General features: G+C 35.8%; 4 protein-coding genes across 4 annotated transcripts; all 4 read right to left on the bottom strand.

Moving 5' to 3' along the window:
- Nucleotides 1-148: 148 nt before the first annotated feature.
- Nucleotides 149-733, bottom strand: LOC106411292 (60S ribosomal protein L27-3). The gene has a single exon (XM_013852065.3). The coding sequence runs from the start codon at nucleotides 688-690 to the stop codon at nucleotides 283-285; it is 408 nt and encodes a 135-aa protein (XP_013707519.1). The 5' UTR covers nucleotides 691-733; the 3' UTR covers nucleotides 149-282.
- A 3,379-nt stretch (nucleotides 734-4,112) lies between these two features.
- LOC106411209 (membrane-associated progesterone-binding protein 4) lies at nucleotides 4,113-6,263 on the bottom strand. Its single transcript, XM_048773658.1, has 8 exons — nucleotides 6,030-6,263; nucleotides 5,679-5,755; nucleotides 5,518-5,589; nucleotides 5,360-5,397; nucleotides 5,071-5,114; nucleotides 4,826-4,872; nucleotides 4,546-4,720; nucleotides 4,113-4,465 (listed from the first exon to the last, which is right to left on the bottom strand). The coding sequence occupies exons 1-8, from the start codon at nucleotides 6,138-6,140 to the stop codon at nucleotides 4,298-4,300; spliced, it is 732 nt and encodes a 243-aa protein (XP_048629615.1). The 5' UTR covers nucleotides 6,141-6,263; the 3' UTR covers nucleotides 4,113-4,297.
- A 5,229-nt stretch (nucleotides 6,264-11,492) lies between these two features.
- On the bottom strand, nucleotides 11,493-12,802 carry LOC125601536 (NAC domain-containing protein 6-like). The gene has a single exon (XM_048773654.1). The coding sequence runs from the start codon at nucleotides 12,549-12,551 to the stop codon at nucleotides 11,520-11,522; it is 1,032 nt and encodes a 343-aa protein (XP_048629611.1). The 5' UTR covers nucleotides 12,552-12,802; the 3' UTR covers nucleotides 11,493-11,519.
- A 10,341-nt stretch (nucleotides 12,803-23,143) lies between these two features.
- Nucleotides 23,144-24,638, bottom strand: LOC106356729 (NAC domain-containing protein 6). Its single transcript, XM_048773648.1, has one exon. The coding sequence runs from the start codon at nucleotides 24,209-24,211 to the stop codon at nucleotides 23,171-23,173; it is 1,041 nt and encodes a 346-aa protein (XP_048629605.1). The 5' UTR covers nucleotides 24,212-24,638; the 3' UTR covers nucleotides 23,144-23,170.
- Between the last annotated feature and the right edge of the window lie 1,995 nt (nucleotides 24,639-26,633).

Genomic DNA, 26,633 nt, shown 5'->3' with positions numbered 1-26,633 from the left:
AAAAGACTTTTCTAACCAAAATTTTGATCAATCTCTAGTTGTAATTGATCATTAGAAACAAAATGATCATTTTCTATCGAGATTATGAACAAGGTAGATCTACTAAAGATAAAAAACATAAGCACATCATTCAAAGGAAACGAGGAGGTAAATCAAACTGCATTAGATAATCATAACATAGAAAATCCAGAATCGAAATTCCAACAAAAAGTCTTTCACAAGATAAAAGAGGATCCACGTCCCTAGAAAAAGTAAAGCTGTAAAACTCCATACGAAATGTCTTCAGAACCTGAGCTTGGTAAAGAACCACCTGTTCTTGCCAGTCTTAAAACGTTCCTCAAGCTTCGCCTTAGCCTCCTTGAGAGCAGCGACTTTCTTGTCCTTTGAAGAAAGAGCCTCGAGGGTAGCGACTTCCTTGAGATCCACGTCGAGGGTGTAACGGGTAGGCATCAGATGCTGGTAGTTAACGACCTTGATGAAACATTTAACCCGAGATTTCTTCGCCGTCTTCTTGGCCGAGTCCTTGCGGATGACCTTGCTCGGGTACTTCTTGAGTCCGGCCACGAGGCAGTGTCCGTAAGGACGCTCACGGTTTCCGTCGTCGAAGGAACGGATGATCACGGCTTTCTTTCCGGCGTACCGGCCTTGAAGAAGGATCACGGCCTTGTTCTGCTTCAAGAACTTCACCATTGTTTCTTCTCTTTATCGCCGCTAAGTGGCGGATTCAGCGAGAATTCTAGCTTTAATAGTGGAGGTTGAGAGAACTAAAATAACCTAGCCCAGTACTAACGCCTCTTATTGGGCCGTTAAATTAAACCCATTTAAAGTGGGATGGCCCGTTGGAGTATCTACGATATCTCCTCTAAAATTTACTCATCATCTAAGTCAAATTCCATGTCATTTTTTTCCTCATCATCAGACTCAAAATCAGACTCATCAAGCTCTCTTATCAAATCATCTCTAGAGGAGGAACCTAGAGTTTCACAAGTATCTCCTAGTTCCACATCAGTTTCTTCAACAATCCAATCTTGAGCATAAGTAGCAGAATCTGCAAGTAGTATGTTCACGTTCTTCTCTTTTTGCTTATTTTATTTAACCATTAATCTCATGTTGAATTGAACATAGACAAAATTGTTTAACCGTTTTGCATCAAGTCTATTCCTTTTTTTGGTCTGTACCTACATAAAACAGAATAAATAAGACACATAAACATTTGTAAGCTCATGAAATATACTATTCATTTAGTTTGAAATACTTACCCCTTCGAGAGTACTCTAGTTACACTTGCATCCTGAAGAGCTAGTCGTCAGAGACAAAATCTTTCTTAATTTTTGTAACTTAGGACTTCAACTCTCTATAAGTTCCACCATTGAAATAGAAAGAATGATTAGCAAAATCATACGTAGAAAATATTCAAAATACACAAATTCTCAGGAAACAAACATAGATCATAATTTTCATCATTTTTGAACATCCTTTAATGGCTGTTGGATGCCCAAAATTTCTCTCTTTTTTTGCATACATTGCAAGTTCAGTGTTGATGACAAATGTTTAAGCATCAAGATCATTCAGATAAAAAGCATCAACACACTTGAAAGTAGCAGTAATGACATCCCAGTCGAACTGAATACTCATATCCTTATAAAAATAATAAGGATTCAAGAGATATGCCATCCAATGAAGAGGACTATCAAGACGACCATAACTCTTCTCATCAACAATATTGAGAATTGATTTGTAATTCTTTTCCAGATTGTTGAGTGCTTTGCATATTTCTTTCTTTGCTTCTTCTAACTCTCATTGCAAAACCTCATTGTAGGCTTCTGATCTCCATCGACTAATCTCAGTACTCTAACCAAGGGTGCAAACACTTACACATTTCTACACCATCCAAAAACTCCATATACCAAGTTGTATGATAGGCTGCAAGTCCTTTATGATGCTTTGTCCATTTATATTCTGCCCATTCATTGCTAGCAAAGATCATCTTTAAGTTTTCTTTCTTATCCATTAAACTTTACAGAGTAAGGAAAGCAGATGCAAATCTAGTTACTCCAGGTCTTACTATGCCTCTATTCTTTGTAAACTTCGTTATAATAGTGCCTTGAACATTTGTTGTAATTGGTTAAGAAATTCCCATCAACAAACTCAATGACAATGCCATCAATGTGGACTCCGAAATTTCTGTATCTTCTTCAATCTCAATCAAAGATTGATCTACTATCTCCATTTCAATCCCATTAACAACCGTCAGCACTTGTAAGCATCTGTTTGGACGCCAATGTTGCCTAGACCATTTATCATCACTAGTAAAACATTGTCCCAACCTCTTCTTCTCTACTATTAGACTATCTGATAACCAAAGTTTTGGTCGCTGCACTCTGTTACCACCACCTTTATCTTGAGTACCAGTTGTCTTAGCTTGTTGTTGTTTTGATTGCCAATCAGATGACGTACAGGACCGTGCGACAGGTTTGAATTTTTTTTTGCCTTATGCCTACCCTTCCTTCTTGATTTCTCTCCCGACAAACCATCTTATAAAACGCATTGTCTTCCATCTGATACACAGTAGCAATCATCTCAGGAAGGTCTACTTGTTTACTCATGTTCACCACTTCTTTCATCTCCGGTGTCAGCCCATTCATGATATACCTTCCAATTGCCTATCAGTCAAACCACTAACATGAGTCGATAGATCCACAAACATATTAATGTATTGAGAAATCTTACCCGTTTGTTTTACAGGAAAAAACGGTTGACTCGGACCTCTTAATTTTTCTCTGCTAAATCTTGCTAACAACCTTTCTTTGACTTTGTTCCTACTCAAAAAAAATTGCTCGTGTGTTTCGTTATTGAACCAGCTCAAAACATCACCTGAAAGACTCACAGAAACAGTCTCCAGTTTCTTTCCGCTCATCATAACCTCCGCTTAGAAAATATCTCTCCGCTAAGGCGAACCACCCATATGCATCATCACCAGCAAAAGATGGAAGTTCAACATGCTTCACTAATCCATCTTTATTATCGATATGGTTTTGGACTTGGCTCCGTAACCTCCACACTTTTCGAATCCTTCTTCACGATCAGCTCGCATAAATTCTGAAAGTTCAAATCCATCTTTAATTGCAATTCTTCGTAACAATTTTGTGATTTTCTCTCCAGAACCTCGATTTTCGACATCGACTTCGTGTCCAAAGCTCGAATCAACGCCACCGGCTCATCCTCCGCCTGAACCTTTTGCGATTTCTTCATGGTTTGTCGTCTTCGTAATCGCGATTGTTTGATCCAGATCGCTCAAGGCCGCACCAATTTGATAGATAATAGTAGTATTATTATCTATCTTTGTAACAAACGATAAGGTCCAACACAATCTTGCTCTCAATATGAGAAACAACCCTTTACCAAATATTTACTAATTCTCCAATTAACACTTGGCCCTCTTATATACTAAGGCGCAGTAACAATATCTTCTAAACAACTTCTAACTGTCACTCTCAACGGCCAATGCCAGCTCAGCATCCTTGTGATCCACGTCAATCTGCTCACTTCCATCCTTTTTCTTTCTCTTTCTCGAATACACACACACAATGGCATATCAATGTTCTTGCGGATGGGATCACCATTCATGTACATGAATGAGCAGCTATACATCTAATACCATTCCCTAGTTTTCTCCAGACTGTTAACGCTTCTTGACAGAGTATCTATAAAAAGAAAACAAAATGATGCTACATAATGACACACATTAACATTCTTAAACAAGTGTAACTGAAACCAACTTACATTCTGAAATCGAAGGCTTGATCTCAAAGCATGTAGAACAGAACCTTCTGCATTATGTGCAGCTGTTTTTCCTCTTTTATTTCGAGAAGCACAATGCTGTGACATTCCCAGTGAAATTTAACCGCTGGAGTATCTGGGAGATTATTCTTCTAACATTTGCGTGGCTAGCAGGAAGAAGCAAAAACCTAAGCAGATACGACATGTTCTCTGCGTCAGATTGTTCTAATAGAATTGAACAAAGCCGGGTTATGGAGGGAATATCAGTTTGCCGTTTGTCAACAAAGAAGAGCCAGTGTGCCGTTCACACAACACATGATCTGGCGACGCAATAGCAGAAGAGCACGGCGTCAAACCAAATAATACATGTAGAGTTCTAAACTAATTACACATAAACTACACGACGTGATGCATCCATACAAAAAGGCTTCTCAGCTATTTATAATACAAGAATACTCAAGGCGCATATAATAAACTAGCAATTGCAAGCTGGTTAAGCCAAGCCTTGTGATTACATTCAGACTTTGCAAGTCTTGGCAAGTGGTTCACAGTCTTTATAGATCTCCAAACCAGACTGATCAAGTTGGTCTTCCTCAAAGCAAGCGCAACGTTTGCTCATCGAACCAGTTATTGCTATCTCCAATGGTCTTTGTACCAATCTTGGCACTCCAACATCACACCAAACCTGCACAAATAGCTTATCCTTTAGTATAATTTTTGTTTTTTTTTCATGCCACCTGGATAGAAGATAACAAGAATTCATACCTCTCCACCTTCATCTTGACTCCATCGTGAGTTGCAATTCTTTTGCTTGTCTTCTTCAATCTTTTGCTTCTCCATGAGTTGTGCACCTCTGGAGGCTTTTGCTTCAGCTCCTTTTAAGTGCTTAGTGGGATTACCTTGGCTATCGTAGTACCGTCCAACAAGCTTCCCAACAGGACTGCGTATCACAAATTATAAAAAAAGCTAACAAGTTAGAACCAAACCAACATGAACATTATCTGCACTGTATCGTGTCGTGTGATGAATGAAGCATGTAACTTACGTGTAGGTCCTGGAGTAGAAACCTCGCCAGTCGACTATGCTCTTCACCTACGAAGAAGAGTAAATACTTATCAAATAATTAACATTTGTACCAGACATGCGTTCATTGAGCTCACAATTCGAATCAGTAGAATAACAAACATTTCATATCATAGAAAGTGATAGCTATGAAGATATAAGCCCATCTGGCACCCAAAAACTAGAGATTTCCCATAATTTTGATCGATTAAGCTAGAAAAGCATTACCTCACTGCTAGATAACCCATGTAACGAATCTGTAAGTCCATCTCCTGCACAAGAATATAATCATAGCACACAAATGTGAAGTTTCAACAGATAATCGGGTACTTTGTGTATAATCAAATCCTCTGCAAAAAAAAATAGCTAACAAAACTTCAAACAACTATGACTTGTTCATGCATGAAGATAATGTCACAAGAATTTTGGTAGATCAAGAAAGCACAGTGATCATTTTTCCTAGAGACTTAAAATCTTTGTAACACACCAAAGAATGCGGGAAAATAAAAAATTGTACCTGTAAAATTGCCAGAAACAAATGCACGAGAAGCATCTCTGAGTACAAGAATGACATGAAAAAAGATTCCCATCAGCGAGAAACATTGAAAACTATATACAAGGAAACATATGAGAGAGTCTCTCCAGTCCACATATATTGATAAAAGAAAAACAAACCTTCCAGCAAAATGATTGTAACCTCCTCCACTACCGTAATGAGATTTCCCTTTGGTCACATCATATACAGATCTGTATCCCAATATGTACGAATATATATACTCAGTTCACAAGTTGTTCAAAAGTGCCGTGTGTTACTTTGCACAAGGAAGAAGACTTACCCAAGAATCCCTAAGAGAATAGGTAACGTTTCATCAGTGCCATTGTACAATGCCAATTCTTCAGCAGAAAACAACCTCTTTTCAATTGGGAAGCAAATAACACAACAACAACAACAACAACAAAAATTTAAGCTCAAATTCAAGACATCACACACCATAACATCCCCTTAGTTACTTAAACTCAGACACATAACAAACGCAGAGACAAACTTCATTAGTTTAAAGGACTTTTGTCTAATTAGTACGCAAGTGGAGGTAACAAAAGTAGCAGACGTTAAAGGACTTTTTATACAAGATTTTGAGTGTGCAGAGCAGTAGAGAGAAGAAAGGTGAGAGAGAGAGAGAGAGTACTTGGTTGTGTTGTGGAGGAGACTTGAAGGAAGATCTGAAGTAGAGAGCCAAGAGAACGACGATCAAGCTGACACCTACGAACGGAGATAGCAAGATTCTCCTCAACGACATTATCGTTTTGGATCCGATCTGCGTTTTGTATGCGAAAAGTCACCAAGACGCAGCGAAGCACTTATAGGATGTGAGGGCTTAACATCAAGGACAAAAAGTTATCCGTCCTAAACCGCAATAGCTGAAATGTACAAGGTGTGAATAGTGTGACTTTCCTAGAGATTTCGAGTTTCGGGGAAAAAAGTAATAATTAAAATAAATAGGATTTTTTAAAGTTAAAACCCGAAAGTTCATTTTGAGTAAAAACCTTCAAACTAAATATTTAACGAAAAAAAATCCTCAAACTAATTTTATTTAATGAATTCAATCCTCGCATATCATAATTATCATTACTACTGATAAAATCTTTAGTTTATGAGTTTCTATATTAAGTAAACATACTATTAAAACTAAAAAAATCCTAAAAATAATAGCAGTATCTAAACATTAGTAATTTTAATTTTCAAAATAGCATTTTAAACATTTTTATAAATATATGAGTCTGATTTGTTTTAAAATAAACATTATATATGTATAAATTAAAAAGGTAAAAACCCAAAATATAACAAAAATTATCTAAAGATTTACCTGTAATAAAATTACGACAAGATTAAAAATGTAAAAAATAAAAAATAATAAAAATTATATCTTATATAATAAAAATGTAATAATAAATCTTTAGATAATTTTTATTATTTTTCTGAGTTTTAACATTTTTAGTCTACATATATAATGTTGACTAGATTTTCACCCGCACGCCCGTGCGGATGTATTTTTAAAAAAATATGATGCTATTTGATTTTTATGTCACTATTTAGGGTTAGAAAAAAACTCGAATTCGAAGAATTAACCGATCCCAATCCGAATAAGTAGTACTAAATCCGAACCGGAATTGATTAAATATCTGAATTATTCAAACTTTTAGTATTTGAAGAACTGAAATCTTATCCGATCCGAACCGAAGTATTTTGGGTATCCAAAATAGATTTATTACTTATATATATTAATTATTTTTAGATTTAATATATATAAAAACAACCAGAATATATATGATACTTTAAGTTCGCTTAAATACTTGAAAATATATACAAATAATCAAACGTAAATATCTTAAATAGTTAAAATATATTCAAAACTCCAAAAATACTTAAATAATTATTAATTCTCTATCCAAATATTTAAATTGGATATCCAAATCTGAACCAAATCTTCAAAGATCTGAACTGAACACGAAATCACAAAAAGACCCAAAAACGAACCCGAACGCCCACCCCTAATCACTATTATTTATATATATATATATCATATATGTGTCATCATAGGTTACAAAATATGTGTTATCATATAATTAATCGTATTTTATACGTACCATCAAATAAGTTTTCTTATAATTAATAATATTTTATATGTACAATCATATAAATAATCACATATATTATATTTTAAAATTTAATGTGAAATATAAAAACCATAATTTAAGTTGGTGTTTGAAATTGGGCTTTGTATTGTATTTTTCTTATATATATTGAAAACATTTTTATAATAGTTATTAGAAAATATGTTAGTAGAAATCAAATTTGAATATATATATATATATATTTATTCATTCAAAATTTGATTTTCTAATGAATTTGAATGAACTTTTGATATAAATCAATTTTAAATTATTATTTTGTTTTGAATATATATATCAAGTAACATAGACCCATTATTTTTTAATATAAATTAATGGACTTCCAATATTTTAATAGCACAAGCCCATTATTTTTTTTCCTAACTTACTGTTATCCATGTTTCCAAAGAATACTATTTTTTTAACTACTATCCATATTGCCAAACAATCTCAATTTGTACTTCAACTTTAATAATATAGACTGGATTTTGACCCGCACGCCCGTGCGGGTGTATTTTCTAAAAAAAATATGATTCTATTTGATTTTTATGTCACTATTTAGGGTTGGGCAAAAAACTCGAATTCGAAGAATTGAACCAATCTCAATCCTAATAAATAGTACTAAATCCGAACCGGAATTGATTAAATATCCGAATTATTCAAAATTTTGGTATTTGAAGAACTGAAATCTAATCCGATCTGAACCGAAGTATTTTGGGTATCCAAAATAGATTTATATACTTATATATATTAAATATTTTTAGATTTTATATATATAAAACATCAAGAATATATATGATACTTGTAAGTTTGCTTAAATGCTTGAAAATATATACAAATAATCAAACGTAAATATCTTAAATTATTAAATATACGCAAAACTCCAAAAATACTTAAATAATTATTAATTCTCTATCCAAATATTTAAACCAAACCTATTTAAATTGATTATCCAAATCCAAACCAAATCCTCAAAGATCTGAAATGAACACAAAATCCCAAAAATACCCGAAACGAACCCGAACGCCCATCCCTAATCACTATTATATATATATATATTATATGTGTCATCATAGGTTACAAAATATGTGTTATCATATAATTAATCGTATTTTATACGTACCATCAAATAAGTTTTCTTATAATTAATAATATTATATGTACAATCATATAAATAATCAAATAAATTATATTTTAAAATTTAATGTGAAATATAAAAATCATAATCTAAGTTGGTGTTTGAAATTGGGCTTTGTATTGTATTTTTCTTATATATATTGAAAACATTTTTATAATAGTTATTGAAAAATATGTTTATTTTTGAATGTACATTTATTTTTTGAATGAATTTTTGATATAAATCAATTTTAAATTATTATTTTGATTTGAATATATATATCAAGTAACATAGACCCATAACTTTTTAATAATATAGATGTAATTGACTTCCAATTTTTTAGGACTTATTCTTGGGTTCACTCCCTAGGGTGAATCTCTAGGTTCACCAACCAATAAAATTATGTTATTTCAAATTTGATATCTTTTATAAAAGGAAACAAAATATTGTCAAGTTATATTATGTTTTTAAAATAAAAGATAAAAAATAGTAATAGTTACAAAAAAAAAAAATTTGACGTCGTCAGGAAAAAACTAAACCCTAAATCCTAATCCCTAAACCCTAAATCTAAAATCCTAACCCTTTGGGTAAATCCTAGACCCTTGGATAAATCATAAACTCTAAATCAAAACACTAAACACTAAAACACTCAAGGGTTTAGGATTTTAGTGTTTAGTGTTTTTGATTTAGAATTTATGATTTATCCAAGGGTTTAGAGTTTACCCAAGGGTTTAGGGTTTATCCAAGGTTTTAGGGTTTATCCAAAGGTTAAGGTTTCAGATTTAGGTTTTAGGGATTAGGATTTAGGGTTTAGTGTTTTGCTGACGATGTTAACAATATTTAAAAAAAAAATTTGTAACTACTATTTTTTTTAATCTTTTTATTTTAAAAACATAATAAAATTTGACAATATTTTGTTTCCTTTTTTAAAAGATATCGAATTTGAAATAATGAAATCCTATTGGTTGGTGAACCTAGAGGTTCACCCTAGGGGGTGAACCCAAGAATAACTCATTTTTTAGTAGCATAAGCCCATTATTTTTTTTATAACTTACTGCTATCCATGTTTCCAAACAATACTATTTTTTAACTACTATCCATATTACCAAACAATTTCAATGTGTACTTCAACTTTAATAATATAGATGTTAAAAACACATCAAACTCATATATTTACAATTTGTTTTTAAAAAATGCTAATTTAAAAAATTTAAGTTACTAATTTTAAGATAACATTATAAAATTTTGATATTTTTTGATTTTTTTTTTGTTTTTTATTTTATTTTTAATAGTAAAACCCATCAACTATGTTTATTTAATGTAGAAACCCCTAAACTAAAGATTTACCGGTAGTAATGTTAATTATACCAGACACCGTAGACAAATGGTTTAATTCATTAAATAAATTAGTTTGACCCAAAACAAGCTTAGTTGAGGGATTTAAACGTTAAAAATCCATATAAATAAGACCTTGTTGAAAATAAGACGAGAAGTAAAGATATCTATCTATATATATAATATATAATATCTTTATATATAAAGTGTTGTTTAATCACTCCTTGGCGCGCCACCTAGGATTCTACGTCATTAAGTCGTCTCCAGATTTGGAATAGTATTTTAAGAAAACTGTTAGGAACGAGTCAATTTTAAGACGTTCTTGTCTCTAGTTTTTCCTTTCTTTGGGAAGCGATCTGGGTATGCTTGAATGCATGGAGATCCTTTCTCGGTTGTGCGAGAGATTAAATCGGCTTACAAGATCTGCCTGAACAGCTAAAAAATAATAGAACGAGATTGGAAAATCGTCTAACACTTAGTTCGCTAGACTATATACCTTGATTCTAAGTTCTCTAAAGTTTATGGAAGTTTCTAAGGCGTTTTTATTCCTTAGCAATTTCCTACGGAAATTTGAGCCTGATTTCAAAAATTTCAAATCTAAATACGTTAGTTTTCTCAGGGATTCGGGTTTGCCTCTTCTCCGTTTTGCTTTCTTGTTTCCCCTTCTTATCCTTTTGTCTATCCACCCCTTACGGAAAGTAACAATATTGATTCTTTGTGGATTTCCCTACTTTCATGGCCATGTTTAGGTTGGATCCTATCTTTCGGTTTTGGTTCATCGATCCATACTCTCTTATCTGGATTCCAGTCTTCGTATCGTTGGTTTTACGAAAATGAATAAGTATCTCAGTGAAAGCCTTTTGGTATTTTTAAACGAATATGAAATAGAATTATAACTATCAATTAAATATCAGATTTTAAAAAAAAAATATCGAAAAGACAATGATTATGCAATAACAATATATGAACAAACAATTATTCAATAGATTTTTTAAATTGCATATCAGCCAACTTAATTTTCCAAAACTATAAAATTCTGAAATGATAAAGAATAAAATTTCTTTTAAGAAACAGTATTCTTAAAAGTTAATCCGAAATCAAACTCAACAATTTAACCAAATAAATTAATCAGCCTCGAAGCTTTATCTTTCAACTCTTTAGGCCTTGCTTTCTTTAGAATCAAGCACATAAAGATAAAGTCTCACTTAAAATCCAAATATAGCAACCGAACTATGCAGTGACTTGAGCGTAATTAAACCAAAGGAACTGTACGTACTTTTTCCAATGTTAAACTCATGCGTGGAGTTTTTTTAGTATTCATAGGCGTTATCGGTGGTATCACACTAGCAGATGAGTGCTCCAGAAATTTTTGATTTCGATAAAAGGGTGTTTGGATCGGTTTAATCAAACACAAAGATCATTTACAAACTTTTAATGATGAGATAAATTCTCATTAAAAGATCCAGAAATAATAACCATAACCAAACGAACTATACATGTTTCCTATGTTTGACTACTTTATTTGCTCTTGTGTTGCATCAGAAGAAAATGTCGGCTAATAATATGAATCTTGATTGTGTCCCTTGGTGACAGTTTGATCTTGGATCTCACATCCATGAGAATTGAATATGAGTCCACGAGGATTGGTGTTGTTCCATGGAGAGGTATCTTGATGCCATGAGTCTTCATGATGGTAAATCAGGTTGTTCGGCATTGCCAATCTTGAGAAAGATATATCATCATAAGGATCCACCATCATCTGACGATGTTGTTGTTGTGGATGAGTGATGCCGGCTTCCAGGTCAGCTAGATTGAATATTTCATCTTGGCTAACACACTCATCTTCCATGATTACAAGTGCGTTGTTTATGCTTCCGGAATCTTGACGTTGAGGAGGAGGAGAAATCGGTGGATGTTGTTGTTCTTGAGTGGCCTTATCAGAATATCCCATAATGGTTTGAAGTCTCAATCCCTGTCCTTCAAAAGGAGGAATCAGTGGCCGCTGTTGATGAGTGAAGTCAAGGAGTCTATTGTTGTTGTCATCGCTGTTCCCTTGTTGAGGCTGCTCTGTGGCGATGTCATTGTCTCCGTTTTTGCTCTCGTCAACGACCATCTTGTTATTGTCACGGAGATGACACAAGACTACTTCTTGGAACTGAGCATCGTTCTCACTTGCAAGCCAATACTCCGTCATACACCAACCAGTGGTGTCTCCTTTAAGCTTTCCCTTGACTTTCTTGTGGTACGCGAGTTCTGTTTTGTATCCGATCACAACCTTGGGGTTGTTACGGTCAGTGATCGCCTTCTTTACGCCACTTGTCGTCCAAGTTCCGCCGTTACTGCTTCCTCTACCGGGAACCGTGCGTTTGGGCCTGCTCCCCAAATTACGTGTCCTTAGAACAAAGTAAAACCACATGTTCTCTTTGAATTGATCATTCTTGACGTGCGGAAGAAGCCACGGCTCGTCTTCATAAAGTTTGATATCTGTGATGAAACCATCTTTTCCTGTATCCACTCTGTTGCGTAGATAATACCCCACCAAATTCTGGTCAATCGGAGAGAACTTTAAGTCCCTTGGATGAGCCATATTAAATCCTTCTGGATCAGTTAGAAGATGCTTGACAACAAAACCCTAGAAACACGGTTTCAACAGAATCAAACTAATGCATACGCCAAAAACAACTGGATGTGCGCAAGAATTAATGCACTGAAAGTCTTAACGTACCTTGGTAGCTTGATGATAATTTATCTTTTGGTTTCAAAGAAAGCACTGAGAGTGTACTTATATATAAAGCAAGGATGAGCCGACTTGTCAAGTATCTCTATCCGAAACATCTTATTTTCCTTTTCCAATAGATTGACCCACCCCCACAACCACAAAATATTTTCATATACTCGATTTGTTTTATTATAATGGTTTTATACGATATTAGTATCTAGAATCACTTCCCTAATGCGAATTAGCTACCATTATTTTTTTATTTTTGTTAGGATTTTTGAGCAGTTTGTTGCCTTATAAGTTACTATTATCTTTAAAATAAAGGTTTTAATTTTTTTTTTTAGAAAAGTTAGTTTTGGAAACTAAGAATAGGCGAAAAGCTATTTATTAATTTTCAAATGGAATTAAACTTTGTAAGGAAAGTTTTATCAATACTTCACTATAATTTCAAACATAAAACCCACCTGCAATGTATTCACTTTAAGTCTCATCAAAATTCATGTAAACAAATATGTGTAACTGAAAATTAGTTGTGAACTAAATTAAAATTAGGTCAATTCTCTCAAATCAATGTAAAATAGTTTTTTTTACCAAAAGAACCCACAAAGAAGAAAATGATCAAAAGAAGTTCAATAAAAGAGGTAAAAAAAATCTTTTATTGTCACTTTACATATATATATATATATATTGAAATTGAAATATACATAATTATTTAAATATATGAAAAAAATAATTGGTATCATCTTTATAGGTACTTTAAATCTGTAAATATATAAAATTTCTATTTAAATTGTCTAATTGTTGAATAATAGGTTTTCATTTTTTTTCTAAATATAATCAATTTTTTATAAAATATATGTTATATCTCTATAATATTATTTGAGAAGTCACTTTCTTATGTGGCGCCCTTACGTTAACATTCACGATGGTTTATTATATTGATACCCTTAATCTTTTTTTTTTTTTTTTTGCAAACACCATGCTTTATTAATTCAGCAGGAACAGGTTAGCTTTTTGAGCTAGCCATCCCGGAATTTCAGAGTTTACATGGGAGAAATAGAATTTTGCAAGCGAGCTCCTTTTGCAAGGAGATCCGCTCTTACATTATGCTCTCTAGCAATGAAAGAAATTGAAAAAGCTGTAAAAAATGATACTATATGGATGAATTCATTCCATTCTGAAGCCATCGCTGGCCAATCTTCTTCATCATTGATCAGCTTAACAAGCTGAAGACAGTCCGATTCAAAGGACATCGATGTAAACCCTAGCTGTAAGGAGTGTCTCATTGCATTAAGCAAAACAGTGAACTCCGCATGCATGGGAGAGAGAACCTGGTCCATCCCGAGGGAACCATACATATGTGTTCCAGGCGCCAGATCAAAAACAAAACCTCCTCCAGAAATCGTCGAATTCGTCACCCAGGATGCATCCACTTGACATCTTGGTAATTGTAACTCATTCTCCAGGTTTCTGCCGTTCGAAGGACCAGTATCTCCAGAAGAGTCCTTCTTCTCTATTACTTGTGCTACCCGCCAGTTCTCTTCCTCCTGGGTCGCGTGTAGTACGGTATCTGGCGGGGGGACTTGCTTGCCGTTGAAAACTTTCTCATTCCTCGCTTTCCATATAAACCAAACGATCCAAGGGAACCTAGCGAGGATATTATCAGGGTTCCCCTCTGTTTTGCACGAAGAAGCAAGTAATCAAAATTCTCATAAAGGGATTTACTCGGGAAAGAACCCGGAATTGATGGAATGTCGGAGAGTGCCCATGTTTGAAGCGCCGGGGGACAGAGGAAGAGGAGATGGTTCAAAGATTCCTCACCGTCGCCACATCTGGGGCAAGACCTATCCGTTCCACAGTGTCTATCAGCCAGACGGCTACATGTCGCAACGCACTCCGTCAAAGCTTGCCAGAGGAAATGTTTTATTTTCCGTGGAGCTTGTAGCTTCCAGATCATAGCCTTTAGGGGGTTGATACTAGGCTCTGTGACTGCAACCTCCCCTTTCTCCTCTTTCATTTGTTTTGCAAGCTTATACCCCGACTTCACTGTATACAACCCAGACTTTGAGTGGTTCCAGCAGTACCCATCATCCTTAAAACAATGGCTGGGTCGTATACTAAGAATCAGAGGGATATCAGTCGGGTCTATCAAGGCTTCGAGAATCTCTACTCTCCATTTCTTGGAGGATTGATCGATAAGTTGATTAACGAACAGATCATGATCCCGATAGACTCCATTGTCTAGTGCTGGCCGAGCAGGTATGGTCGGGATCCACGGATCAATCCACACTCGAGTATTGTAACCCAATCCAATCGTTTGCCTCAAACCCTCCCGCAGTAGGTCCTGTGCAGCCAAGATACTTCTCCACCCATACGATGGGGAATTTGATGTTTTAACTTCCATTGGGCTAATGTGCCGATAGTATCTGCCTTTAAGGACACGTGCCAGTAGGGATGTAGGATGGTGTAGGAGTCTCCAGAGCTGTGTTTGCAAGGAGGGCCAGATTAAAATTATGGAGATCCCTAAAGCCTAAGCCTCCCTTATCAAAAGGAACACATATTTTTTCCCAAGCAATCCAATGCAAACCGCGATTGTTCCCTTTCGTACTCCACCAGAATTTTTCAATTGCCCCTTGAAGCTTATTTAAGATGTCCTTTGGTAAGAGGAAACAGGACATCACGTATGTGGGTAGAGCTTGTGCTACAGATTTTAAAAGAACTTCCTTGCCGCCTTTAGAGAGTAATTTTGCCGACCATGAGTTGATGCGATCATTGAGCCGATCTCTGATGAAAGCAAAAGCTTGTCGCTTTGATCCACAGATTTTCTCCGGGAGACCCAGGTACATCCCCATTCCACCCTCTTTACTTATACCCAAAATCTGTTTCATCGCTACCTTTACTTCCTGTCCTACTTTGTTGCCAAACAAGATAGAGGATTTCGCTGGGTTTAATAGTTGGCCCGAAGCTCTCCCATATAGATTAATTATCCGTATCAACTCAGCACCTTGCTGGACATCTGCTTTAACGAAGAATAGGCTATCATCAGCGAATAGGAGATGTGAAAAAGCTGGGCTCGCACGAGCAATCTTTAAACCTGTCAGCCTACCTTCCTCCTCAGCACCTCTCAATTGAGAGATTAGAACCTCTGTCAACAGTATAAAGAGAAAGGGGGATAGAGGGTCGCCTTGACGCAGCCCGCGAGATGGCTGTATATGGCCCTTGGGTTCTCCATTAAGTAAGACTTGATAAGAGACTGAAGACACGCACCAGTATATCCAAGAAACCCATTTTTCCGCAAAACCCATTTTGAGTAGAAGGGCTTTTAGAAAACTCCATTCTACACGATCATAGGCTTTGCTCATGTCAGTCTTTATAGCCATAAACTTAGCTTTACACATGGGATTCGTACGGAGGGCGTGGAAAGCTTCCTGTGCTAGGAGTATATTAGCAGATATAAGTCGTCGCGCCACAAAGGCGGATTGCGTCTCCGAGATAAGCTTTGGTAGATACTTCTTTAACCGGGAGCAGATTATCTTCGAGATGATCTTGTAACTAACATTGCATAGGCTTATAAGACGGAATTCAGTCATCTCCATAGGACGTTCTGACTTAGGAATCAGGCATATATTAGTTTGGTTTAGCCTCGGATCAAAGGAATCTGAGCTGAAGAATTCTTTCACCATCAAAATTACATCTTTCGCTGTGACTTCCCAGAAACGTTGATAGAACAGACTTGTCATACCGTCTGGCCCAGGTGCTTTATCCGGATTGATTTTTTCAACTGCTTTCCTGATTTCTGTATCCGATGGAGGTCGTACTAGGGACGCATTCATGGCAGGAGTAACCTTTGCAGTAATGAAACGTAATGCTTCCTCAAAGGCACCTGGCTCCGAGGTGGTAAAAATATCTTGGAAATACTCTGCTGCCACCTTCTCGATTCATGCCTCGCTTTCAGCCCAACCCCCCCCCCCCCCCCCCCGTGGGTTTTTGAGTTTGATGATTCGATTTCGAGCTCTTCTTTGTTTTGTAACTGCATGGAAAAACTTGGTATTACGATCTCCATCTTTAAGCCATATGGCACGACTCTTTTGTCGCCAGTATAACTCCTCTTCCCGGAAAGCTGCACACAGATTCCATTTCAGATTTAATACTTCAACACTCGGGATACTTGGATCCGACTGAGCTCTCTCAAGCTGTTCCTTGATTGCCTCGATTTTTTTCGCAGAATTCGAGGGGTTCTCTCGTTTCCATCGAGCTATAGTTCGCCGCACTTCCTCCAATTTAACATGGATAGGCCGGGAGTTTGACACATCCTGGGGGCCCCAACCCTCTTCGATAGCTTCTTTCAATCCATCTTTTAAGAGCCATCTACGGTCGAACTTGAATGACTTTCGTCGTCTCACCTCACGGGACTGAATGCGTACTAAGACCGGACGATGATCCGACCCCCATAGCTTCAAATACTCCACATTAGTGTGGGAGAAGAGGTGATGCCACTCCTCATTTCCTACAGCTCTATCCAATCTGCATTGTACTTTCCCAGAGCTGCGATAACCAACCCAAGACATATGGTTACCCTTATACGGGAATTCTATCATGCCACAGTCGGCCAACATCGTACGGAAAGGTAAGAAGGAAGTCTCAGGTCTCTTCCTTCCCCCCTTCTTTTCATGGTTCCCCTTAATCTCGTTAAAGTCCCCACACACGAACCATGCTCCCGATCTATTCACACTCATGCGCGTTAACCGCTCCCAGACATATTCTCGGCACTCAACGACCGGATCACCATATATAAAGGTCATGTAGACTTTGTGTCCCTCTATGGTAGCTGTTATGTCGATCATGCGTTTATCAAAGTAAAGAATCTACACATCATAAGAATCCATATAAAAAAGTGCTAGTCCACCGCTTCTACCTTCCGGTTCCACGGTGAACAATTTATTATAACCAAAAGAAACTTGAAACTCTTGCAGAAAAGAACGATTGTTTTCTGTTTCAGATAAAAAGAGAAAAGAAGGTGCAAAAAAACGGTGCAATTCCCGGAGATGCTTCTTGGTCAAGTAGGCTCCGGCCCCTTGACAATTCCAAGAGATGGTGTTCATATCTTCTTACTGGGTGGTTTCTGGGACACCACCGAACCTGAGACAGAAGAAGAGTTCATACGTTTAGTAGAAGGAAACACCTCAATACGAGGGACATCATTTTTTTGAGATTTCTTGGAAGTACCCTGCGCTTTAGGCTTTTTAGGAGATGGGCGGCCCCTTGGGAGGCTCAGTTTCTTGGAAGCGCGAACACCTTCCCCCCCCCCCCCGGGCTCTGTGGATTGCGCTTCTTTGACTCAGTCCCAGCTAGGTTAGACTGCTTGCTTATTCCTTTCGTATCCGGTACATGTGCATCGGCTATTTTCTTGTCCCTGCCTGCACTTGGTAATAGGGCTCCTTTCTCCATGGCCCGTGGGTTAGCATCGCTCATCTGAGCTTCTTGATAGTCTTCCCTCTGTTTGTCAATGTCCTCAGCATATGCTGGAGATAGTTGTGAGATAGCATCTATTTTCTCTGCATCAAAACCAGGCTCATCCACAAGTAGATCATCATTTTGCATCATATTATCATCCATAATCACATCACCAAAATCCTCAACTAGTTTATCAACTTCCGCCTCATCTTCTCTAGTCATAACCAAATTGTCTATGTGGTGTGATTCCATGAGCCTATCTAGATCAAGATTAACTATCTCAGGTTCAGTGCTAGGCCTAACTAGGGACGAGACATACCTGGTCTCCTCTGGACACAAAGGAGACTCCCCGTCTCTTATTCTGAGAACGCCTCTATCTCTAGTTAGAAGCCCGGCCGGAGAGAACTTTGCTGCCGACATAGGGGTTTTTTCCAAGGCTTCCGTAAACATTGGAGCCTTCCCTTTGATGCGTCTCACTCGTTCCTCCGACATCTCGTTCCTATGGACCACCATGACTCCGGTGCCCTGCGTATCTCTCCCTCCTCGTCCCTGCCTGACTTCTGATATTGTCCTCTGCGAATCAGTCAAAGCACGTGAGGGAGGAGCTGGAGTTTCTGAGGCCCCGACAGATTTGTTCTGATTGTTGCTTTTGGATTCATTAACCTGACTCTTTGGTCTCCAAACTTGTTGGGAATATCGGGAATGATGAGAAAGGTATTTGGCCCTACCTCTGTTTCTCTCATACTCTCTTACTCTGTCTTGGTTCTTATACTGAGATGCGAAGGCTTCCACTGATCTTCTCTTGGAATGAGACTCGAGCCGGTTCCAGACAGTTGTATTTCCCGACGGGATACGTTCATGTTTATCCTCCCTCCTTCGGTCAGAAATCTTGGTAAACCCTCGGTGATCCTCATGGTATCTAGAGGACCGATAGTTTGGTGATTCCTTCCTTCTCTTTTCACCTCTGGCATATCCAGGATAATGTGGACGCCCTGGAGATTTATTAAGACCATCATCAGAAGGGGATCGTGGCCTTTTGTTGTTTAAATTGTTGTTGCGGTTGTGTATTAGGCCCAGGTTCCGGTTCTGTTGAGCTTGCAAACCCAGCTCATTTTGTTCCCTGAGCTCTTTAATCTTCTGATCCCGTTCCTCTTGTGAGCACTCAGTGCAAGAGTATACATCATGATCGATCCTTTTACAGGCAAAGCAGTATCTAATAAGACCTTCGTATTCCAGAGAGACTTTCCCGACATCTCCGTTTGGGAAGCCAACCCTTCTCTCGAACTGTAATGGCCTATCAGCATCAATAGAGACTTGAAGACGGGCGTTTGTAGCATCAATAGTTACACGCTTCCCCAGGGCCTTTGCAATCTCCTCAAAAGTTTCATCGTTCCAGTAGTGAACAGGAACTCCTGTAACTTTTATCCAAAAAGGAATCGTGTTTGGGAAGTTATCGCTTGTAACAGGCTCCCATCGTTCCAGAGCAAAAATCCAGTGGTTGAAATGACAAGGCCTTTTGTTTAAAACCATAACCAGATCCTCTTCCTTGTCAAAGTCGAACTGAAAACGTCCGTTTCCCAAGTTAACACCACGGACTCTGCCTTCTACATTCCAGATCCGTGCCCTAGGGAGTAGGGCAATCAGAGCTTCAACACTGCGACCTCCTTGATGGAGAACTCTACCAATCAGAGTTCTTTTGAAACGCTCAGCAACTGTGTTCAGATCACAGGCTGGAATACGGATGATCTCATCTTCTACTTCCAGATCCAAACGGCGGTTCGCAGCGGACGAAGAGCCTCCACGTTGAATTAGGTTTGCTTGAGACACCATTCTTACAGGACAAAATCGTAGCACACAGCTAGAGAGAAAAGACAAGAGGAGCCCACTCGAAAGAATTCGAGAACAAAAATCGTATGGATGCCGTAGACACGAAAACTTAGCAGAGTCGCTAGATGTCAAAAGGTGCTTTATACTTCTTAAAAACCCTAGGACCCGTGTCAAGAAGTGTCGATAGTCTTCCTTGCACAACGGGTAAAGGTTTAGAAGCCGTTCACGTGCGCCGTCAAACCTAGATCTGACAGTCGCCTTTCTTGTCGCTCAAAACCCTAGGCATGGCTCATAGTTATCTACAAGGGTAAGATTGATGTGCGGTTCTGATACCCTTAATCAATTAAGTTTATTGTTTGAGAAGTCACTTTCTTATGTGGCGCACTCACGTTAACGCTCACAGTGGTTTATTACATTGATACTTTTAATGAATTAAGTTTATTATTATAATTAACATTATTTATTTTAGAATTTCGTTTCATCAATAAATTCTTCTTCTAACCACATTGTTATAAGTAAAGGAATTTCATATAAAAATGCAATATCTATTATTATTTTCTATTTTTATTGTTATTAATATTTTTGTAACCACATTGTTATCAAAAAGGAATTTTATATAAAAGGTAATATCTTTAATATTTAAAATACAATAATTTTGTAGATTTTTGAATTTGTAATTTGATTAGAAACGAAATTTTCTTTTATATAAATTACAATTTTATAAACTTTTGCTTCATATGTTAAAAATATTTTTTAACTAAATTTTCTTATGTGTCGCGCTTATGTTAACTCTTACAGTTGTTTATTACATTGATATCCTTAATGAATTATGTTTATTATTATAATTACCATTAATAAGATTTTATAATTTCTTTTTATTAATAAATTCTTCTTCTAACCACATTGTTATAAAAAAGGAATTTCATATAAAAAGGCAATATCTAGTAGTATCTTCTATTTTCTATTTTTATTAACTCTTTTATAATCACATTGTTATCAAAAGATATTTTATATGAACATGTCATCTCTTTGATATTTAAAATACAATAATTTTATAGATTTTTGAACAAGTAAATTGATTAGAAACAAAATTTTCTTTTACATAAATTCCAATTTTATAAACTTTTGCTTCATATTTTTAAAAATATTTTTTGGTTAAATTAATTTTCTTAGAATATTAAAAACCAAATATCTCTTTCCTAATAAAAAGATAGAAGATCTTTCTTGGAGAAATTTCATGTTTACCACTTTCATGGTATCACTTTTCATCTTTACCAACACTAAAAGGACATTTTTAAATATACCATCTTCATTAAGTAGCAAAAGACTATTATACCCTTGTTCTCTATATATATAATAAATTATTATTTAAATATAATAATAATAATGATAATTTTTATGTTTTCGGATTATAATTCTTCAAATTTCGAGAATGTTGCGGCCGATGGCATTTTTATTGGACATTTGTCGGCCTCGAGACTAGCCTTGTAGGCTGTTTGTTTTGGATTTATGAAGTTGTGGATTATCTCCTTTTTAAAACTTACAGAGTAGCCATACGCAGAGATGAGAGAGAGTGTGAGTTGTCACCTCATTTCTAACGCTCAGTGGATCGTTATACTTGTTGTTGTGCAAGATGGGAACACTCGAAGGCTTTTAGTTTGCGGAGTCTTATAAACGTACAAATATAAGCAAAAAGGACTTTTATTGGAATCTCATATCAGTCTGTTGATACTATGCCTTGAGATGTATAAGACCAGTATGATGGGTTTAGGCGCAAGACCTAGGCTTACTATCAGTTTAGGGTTTGTAATGACTGTTTTGGCTTAAATCATCCATTGCGGTTTCCACCTGATTCCGTCTCAATATTGTTGTCTGCGAAAAGTCCTCGGCTTATGTGACTTGCATCGATCAGGACCGAGCATCTTTCCAAAGACAATTTTGAAGTCGTTTGGAAGTGCTGACCAAAATTTCAGATTTCTTTTATAACGCACAATTATCCGTGTGTCAGATGTCTGAGAGCTTATCTCTATTAGGGAGGGGGGGGGGACGATGACTAAGTCTGTTTAGGACGTTGGAGTTTGTTTGTTGTGATCAGCAACAAACGGAATGGTAAGTGTTACCATTTGAGTTTGAGCCTTCGTGAAGGATGTGTGTTTGAGAAGATGTTAGTGCATATTACTGTTTGAGTTTCCGAGACAGAACTTTCATCTAGGAAGATATTTTACGTCGTAATCTGGTTCTTCGAGTATCTGCGACGTCTCGCGGCACTAAAGAATGAATTTTCTTTCAAATAAAATTTTACGTTATGAGAACGTGTTAGAGAAGTTTTTTCGCATTTGGCGTGAAGGTTTCGTTTGACCTTGTGGCCAAGGAATACTTCGGTTTGTTTGTTTAGTGAATCAACCGATGGCCTCTTTCGGTTTTAGTTCATCGATCCATACTCTCTTATCTGGATTCCAGTCTTCGTATCGTTGGTTTTACGAAAACGAATAAGTATCTCAGTGAAAGCTTTTTGGTATTTTTAAACGAATATGAAATAAATTTTAACTATCAATTAGATATCAGATTTAAAAAAAAATTATCGAAAAGACAATGAATATGCAATAACAATATATGAACAAACAGTTATTCAATAGATTTTTTAAATTGCATATCATCCAACTTAATTTTCCAAAAACTATGAAATTCTGAAAAGATAAACAATATAATTTTTTTTTTAAAACATTTTTCTTGAAAGTTAACCAGAAATCAAACTCAACAATTTAACCAAATAAATTAATCAGCCTCGAAGCTTTATCTTTGAGCTCTTTAGGCCTTGCTTTCTTTAGAATCAAGCACATAAAGATAAAGTCTCACTTAAAATCCAAATATAGCAACCGAACTATGCAGTGACTTAAGCGTAATTAAACCAAAGGAACTGTACGTACTTTTTCCAATGTTAAACTCATGCGTGGAGTTTTTTTAGTATTCATAGGCGTTATCGGTGGTATCACACTAGCAGATGAGTGCTCCAGAAATTTTTGATTTCGATAAAAGGGTGTTTGGATCGGTTTAATCAAACACAAAGATCATTTACAAACTTTTAATGATGAGATAAATTCTCATTAAAAGATCCAGAAATAATAACCATAACCAAACGAACTATACATGTTTCCTATGTTTGACTACTTTATTTGCTCTTGTGTTGCATCAGAAGAAAATGTCGGCTAATAATATGAATCTTGATTGTGTCCCTTGGTGACAGTTTGATCTTGGATCTCATATCCATGAGAATTGAATATGAGTCCACGAGGATTGGTGTTGTTCCATGGAGAGGTATCTTGATGCCATGAGTCTTCATGATGGTAAATCAGGTTGTTCGGCATTGCCAATCTTGAGAAAGATATATCATCATAAGGATCCACCATCATCTGACGATGTTGTTGTTGTGGATGAGTGATGCCGGCTTCCAGGTCAGCTAGATTGAATATTTCATCTTGGCTAACACACTCATCTTCCATGATTACAAGTGCGTTGTTTATGCTTCCGGAATCTTGACGTTGAGGAGGAGGAGAAATCGGTGGATGTTGTTGTTCTTGAGTGGCCTTATCAGAATATCCCATAATGGTTTGAAGTCTCAATCCCTGTCCTTCAAAAGGAGGAATCAGTGGCCGCTGTTGATGAGTGAAGTCAAGGAGTCTATTGTTGTTGTCATCGCTGTTCCCTTGTTGAGGCTGCTCTGTGGCGATGTCATTGTCTCCGTTTTTGCTCTCTGGTGGCTGGTCAACGACCATCTTGTTATTGTCACGGAGATGACACAAGACTACTTCTTGGAACTGAGCATCGTTCTCACTTGCAAGCCAATACTCCGTCATACACCAACCAGTGGTGTCTCCTTTAAGCTTTCCCTTGACTTTCTTGTGGTACGCGAGTTCTGTTTTGTATCCGATCACAACCTTGGGGTTGTTACGGTCAGTGATCGCCTTCTTTACGCCACTTGTCGTCCAAGTTCCGCCGTTACTGCTTCCTCTACCGGGAACCGTGCGTTTGGGCCTGCTCCCCAAATTACGTGTCCTTAGAACAAAGTAAAACCACATGTTCTCTTTGAATTGATCATTCTTGACGTGCGGAAGAAGCCACGGCTCGTCTTCATAAAGTTTGATATCTGTGATGAAACCATCTTTTCCTGTATCCACTCTGTTGCGTAGATAATACCCCACCAAATTCTGGTCAATCGGAGAGAACTTTAAGTCCCTTGGATGAGCCATATTAAATCCTTCTGGATCAGTTAGAAGATGCTTGACAACAAAACCCTAGAAACACGGTTTCAACAGAATCAAACTAATGCATACGCCAAAAACAACTGGATGTGCGCAAGAATTAATGCACTGAAAGTCTTAACGTACCTTGGTAGCTTGATGATAATTTATCTTTTGGTTTCAAAGAAAGCACTGAGAGTGTACTTATATATAAAGCAAGGATGAGCCGACTTGTCAAGTATCTCTATCCGAAACATCTTATTTTCCTTTTCCAAATAGATTGACCCACCCCCACAACCACAAAATATTTTCATATACTCGATTTGTTTTATTATAATGGTTTTATACGATATTAGTATCTAGAATCACTTCCCTAATGCGAATTAGCTACCATTATTTTTTTATTTTTGTTAGGATTTTTGAGCAGTTTGTTGCCTTATAAGTTACTATTATCTTTAAAATAAAGGTTTTAATTTTTTTTTTAGAAAAGTTAGTTTTGGAAACTAAGAATAGGCGAAAAGCTATTTATTAATTTTCAAATGGAATCAATACTATTATTTGCGAAGTAAGTTTTTGCAACGGAACTCTCACGTTAAAAGTTAGAGCGGTTAATATCTATAATACCCTTAATGAATTTTATATAAACTTAATTATATTATCAAAAACGAAATTTTATTAATAATATTAACTTTTTAAGAAAATAAGATAATTCTTATATATTGTGTTGTTATCTTAAAACATATTTTCAATTATAAAATTTAAAAATAAAAAATAAAACAATTATAATAAATTCAGTGGTTAAAGTCAATGTTATCTTTAATAAATTTTGGAGCTCTCATGTTGAAAGTTTGAGCGGTTAATATCTACAATACCCTTAATGAATTTTATATATAATTAGTTGTATCATCAAAAACGAATTTTTATTAATAATATTAACTTTTAAAAAAATAAGATAATTCTTATATATTGTGTTGTTTTCTTAAAACATATTTTTCAATTATAAAGTTTAAAATAAAATATAAAACAATTATAATAAATTCATTGGTTAAAGTCAATGTTATCTTTAATAAATTTTCATTAAACATATATATTTAATTAGATATTTATTTATATATATATATATGTTTGATTTATTTTTTTTGAAAACATAAATAATAAGTTATATATATATGTTTGATTTATTTATTTTTAAAAATATAAATAATAAGTTATTATGCTGGTTTTTGAATTAATAAAAAAAACTAATACATATTTGTAAAACGATTAAGCCCGCATATGCGGGCAAGACACCTAGTTAAACTTTGTAAGGAAAGTTTTATCAATACTTCATTATAATTTCAAACATAAAACCCACCTGCAATGTATTCACTTTAAGTCTCATCAAAATTCATGTAAACAAATATGTGTAACTGAAAATTAGTTGTGAAATAAATTAAAATTAGGGCAAGTCTCTCAAATCAATGTAAAATAGTTTTTTTACCAAAAGAACCCACAAAGAAGAAAATGATCAAAAGAAGTTCAATAAAAGAGGTAAAAAAATCTTTTATTGTCACTTTACATATATATATATATATATATTTATATATTGAAATTGAAATATACATAATTATTTAAATATATAAAAAAAATAATTGGTATCATCTTTATAGGTACTTTAAATCTGTAAATATATAAAATTTCTATTTAAATTGTCTAATTGTTGAATAATAGGTTTTCATTTCTTTTCTAAATATAATCAAATTTTTTATAAAATATATGTTATATCTCTATAACATTTTTTTTTTTTGAACAATATTTTATTAGAAATCAAATTGTGAAAGGTTCATACAGGAAACGAATTAGCCAAGGAGGCGGAATCGATAACATAATATAATCATTCTCCATCACTATTGCTTTCTTAGAGAGGGCATCGGCCGCTGAATTCTTCTTACGATTTACTGATCCCAAAGAGCAGATGGGCAAGCGTGAGATCCAAAATCTGATATCATGTATAACGTTGCGTAATAGGACATGTTGATCAACCACCTGATTTATGATTCTTTCCAATTCAACACTATCCCCTTCAAACCAGACATGCCGCCAACCTCTGACTCAAATCTGTTGTGCTGCAAATAAAAAACCAAGGGCTTCACCCTGAAGAGGAGAAGATACATTGTTCATTTTTGACATACCAGCAACCAAGAATTTGCCTTTGTCATCACGAACTATGAAACCAAGCCCAACTGATCTCGTTTCCTGATGATAACTACAATCGAAGTTACACTTCAACCATCCTGATGGGGGAGGTTCCCATTGAGAGCTCGATACAGAAGGAACCGGAGCATACAAAGTATCTTTATTTGCCCACCATTCTCTATTTGCAGCTTGGGCTCTTAGAGCATCTTCTATAGGATGAACGTTCCTATGAGAGAATAGGAATTCATTCCTTGAT

Source organism: Brassica napus, unplaced genomic scaffold (assembly GCF_020379485.1).
Source record: "Brassica napus cultivar Da-Ae unplaced genomic scaffold, Da-Ae ScsIHWf_259;HRSCAF=431, whole genome shotgun sequence".
Taxonomy (NCBI): Eukaryota; Viridiplantae; Streptophyta; class Magnoliopsida; order Brassicales; family Brassicaceae; genus Brassica; species Brassica napus.
The sequence above is the reverse complement of the archived record's forward strand: the minus strand, read 5'-3'. Positions and strand labels throughout refer to the sequence as shown.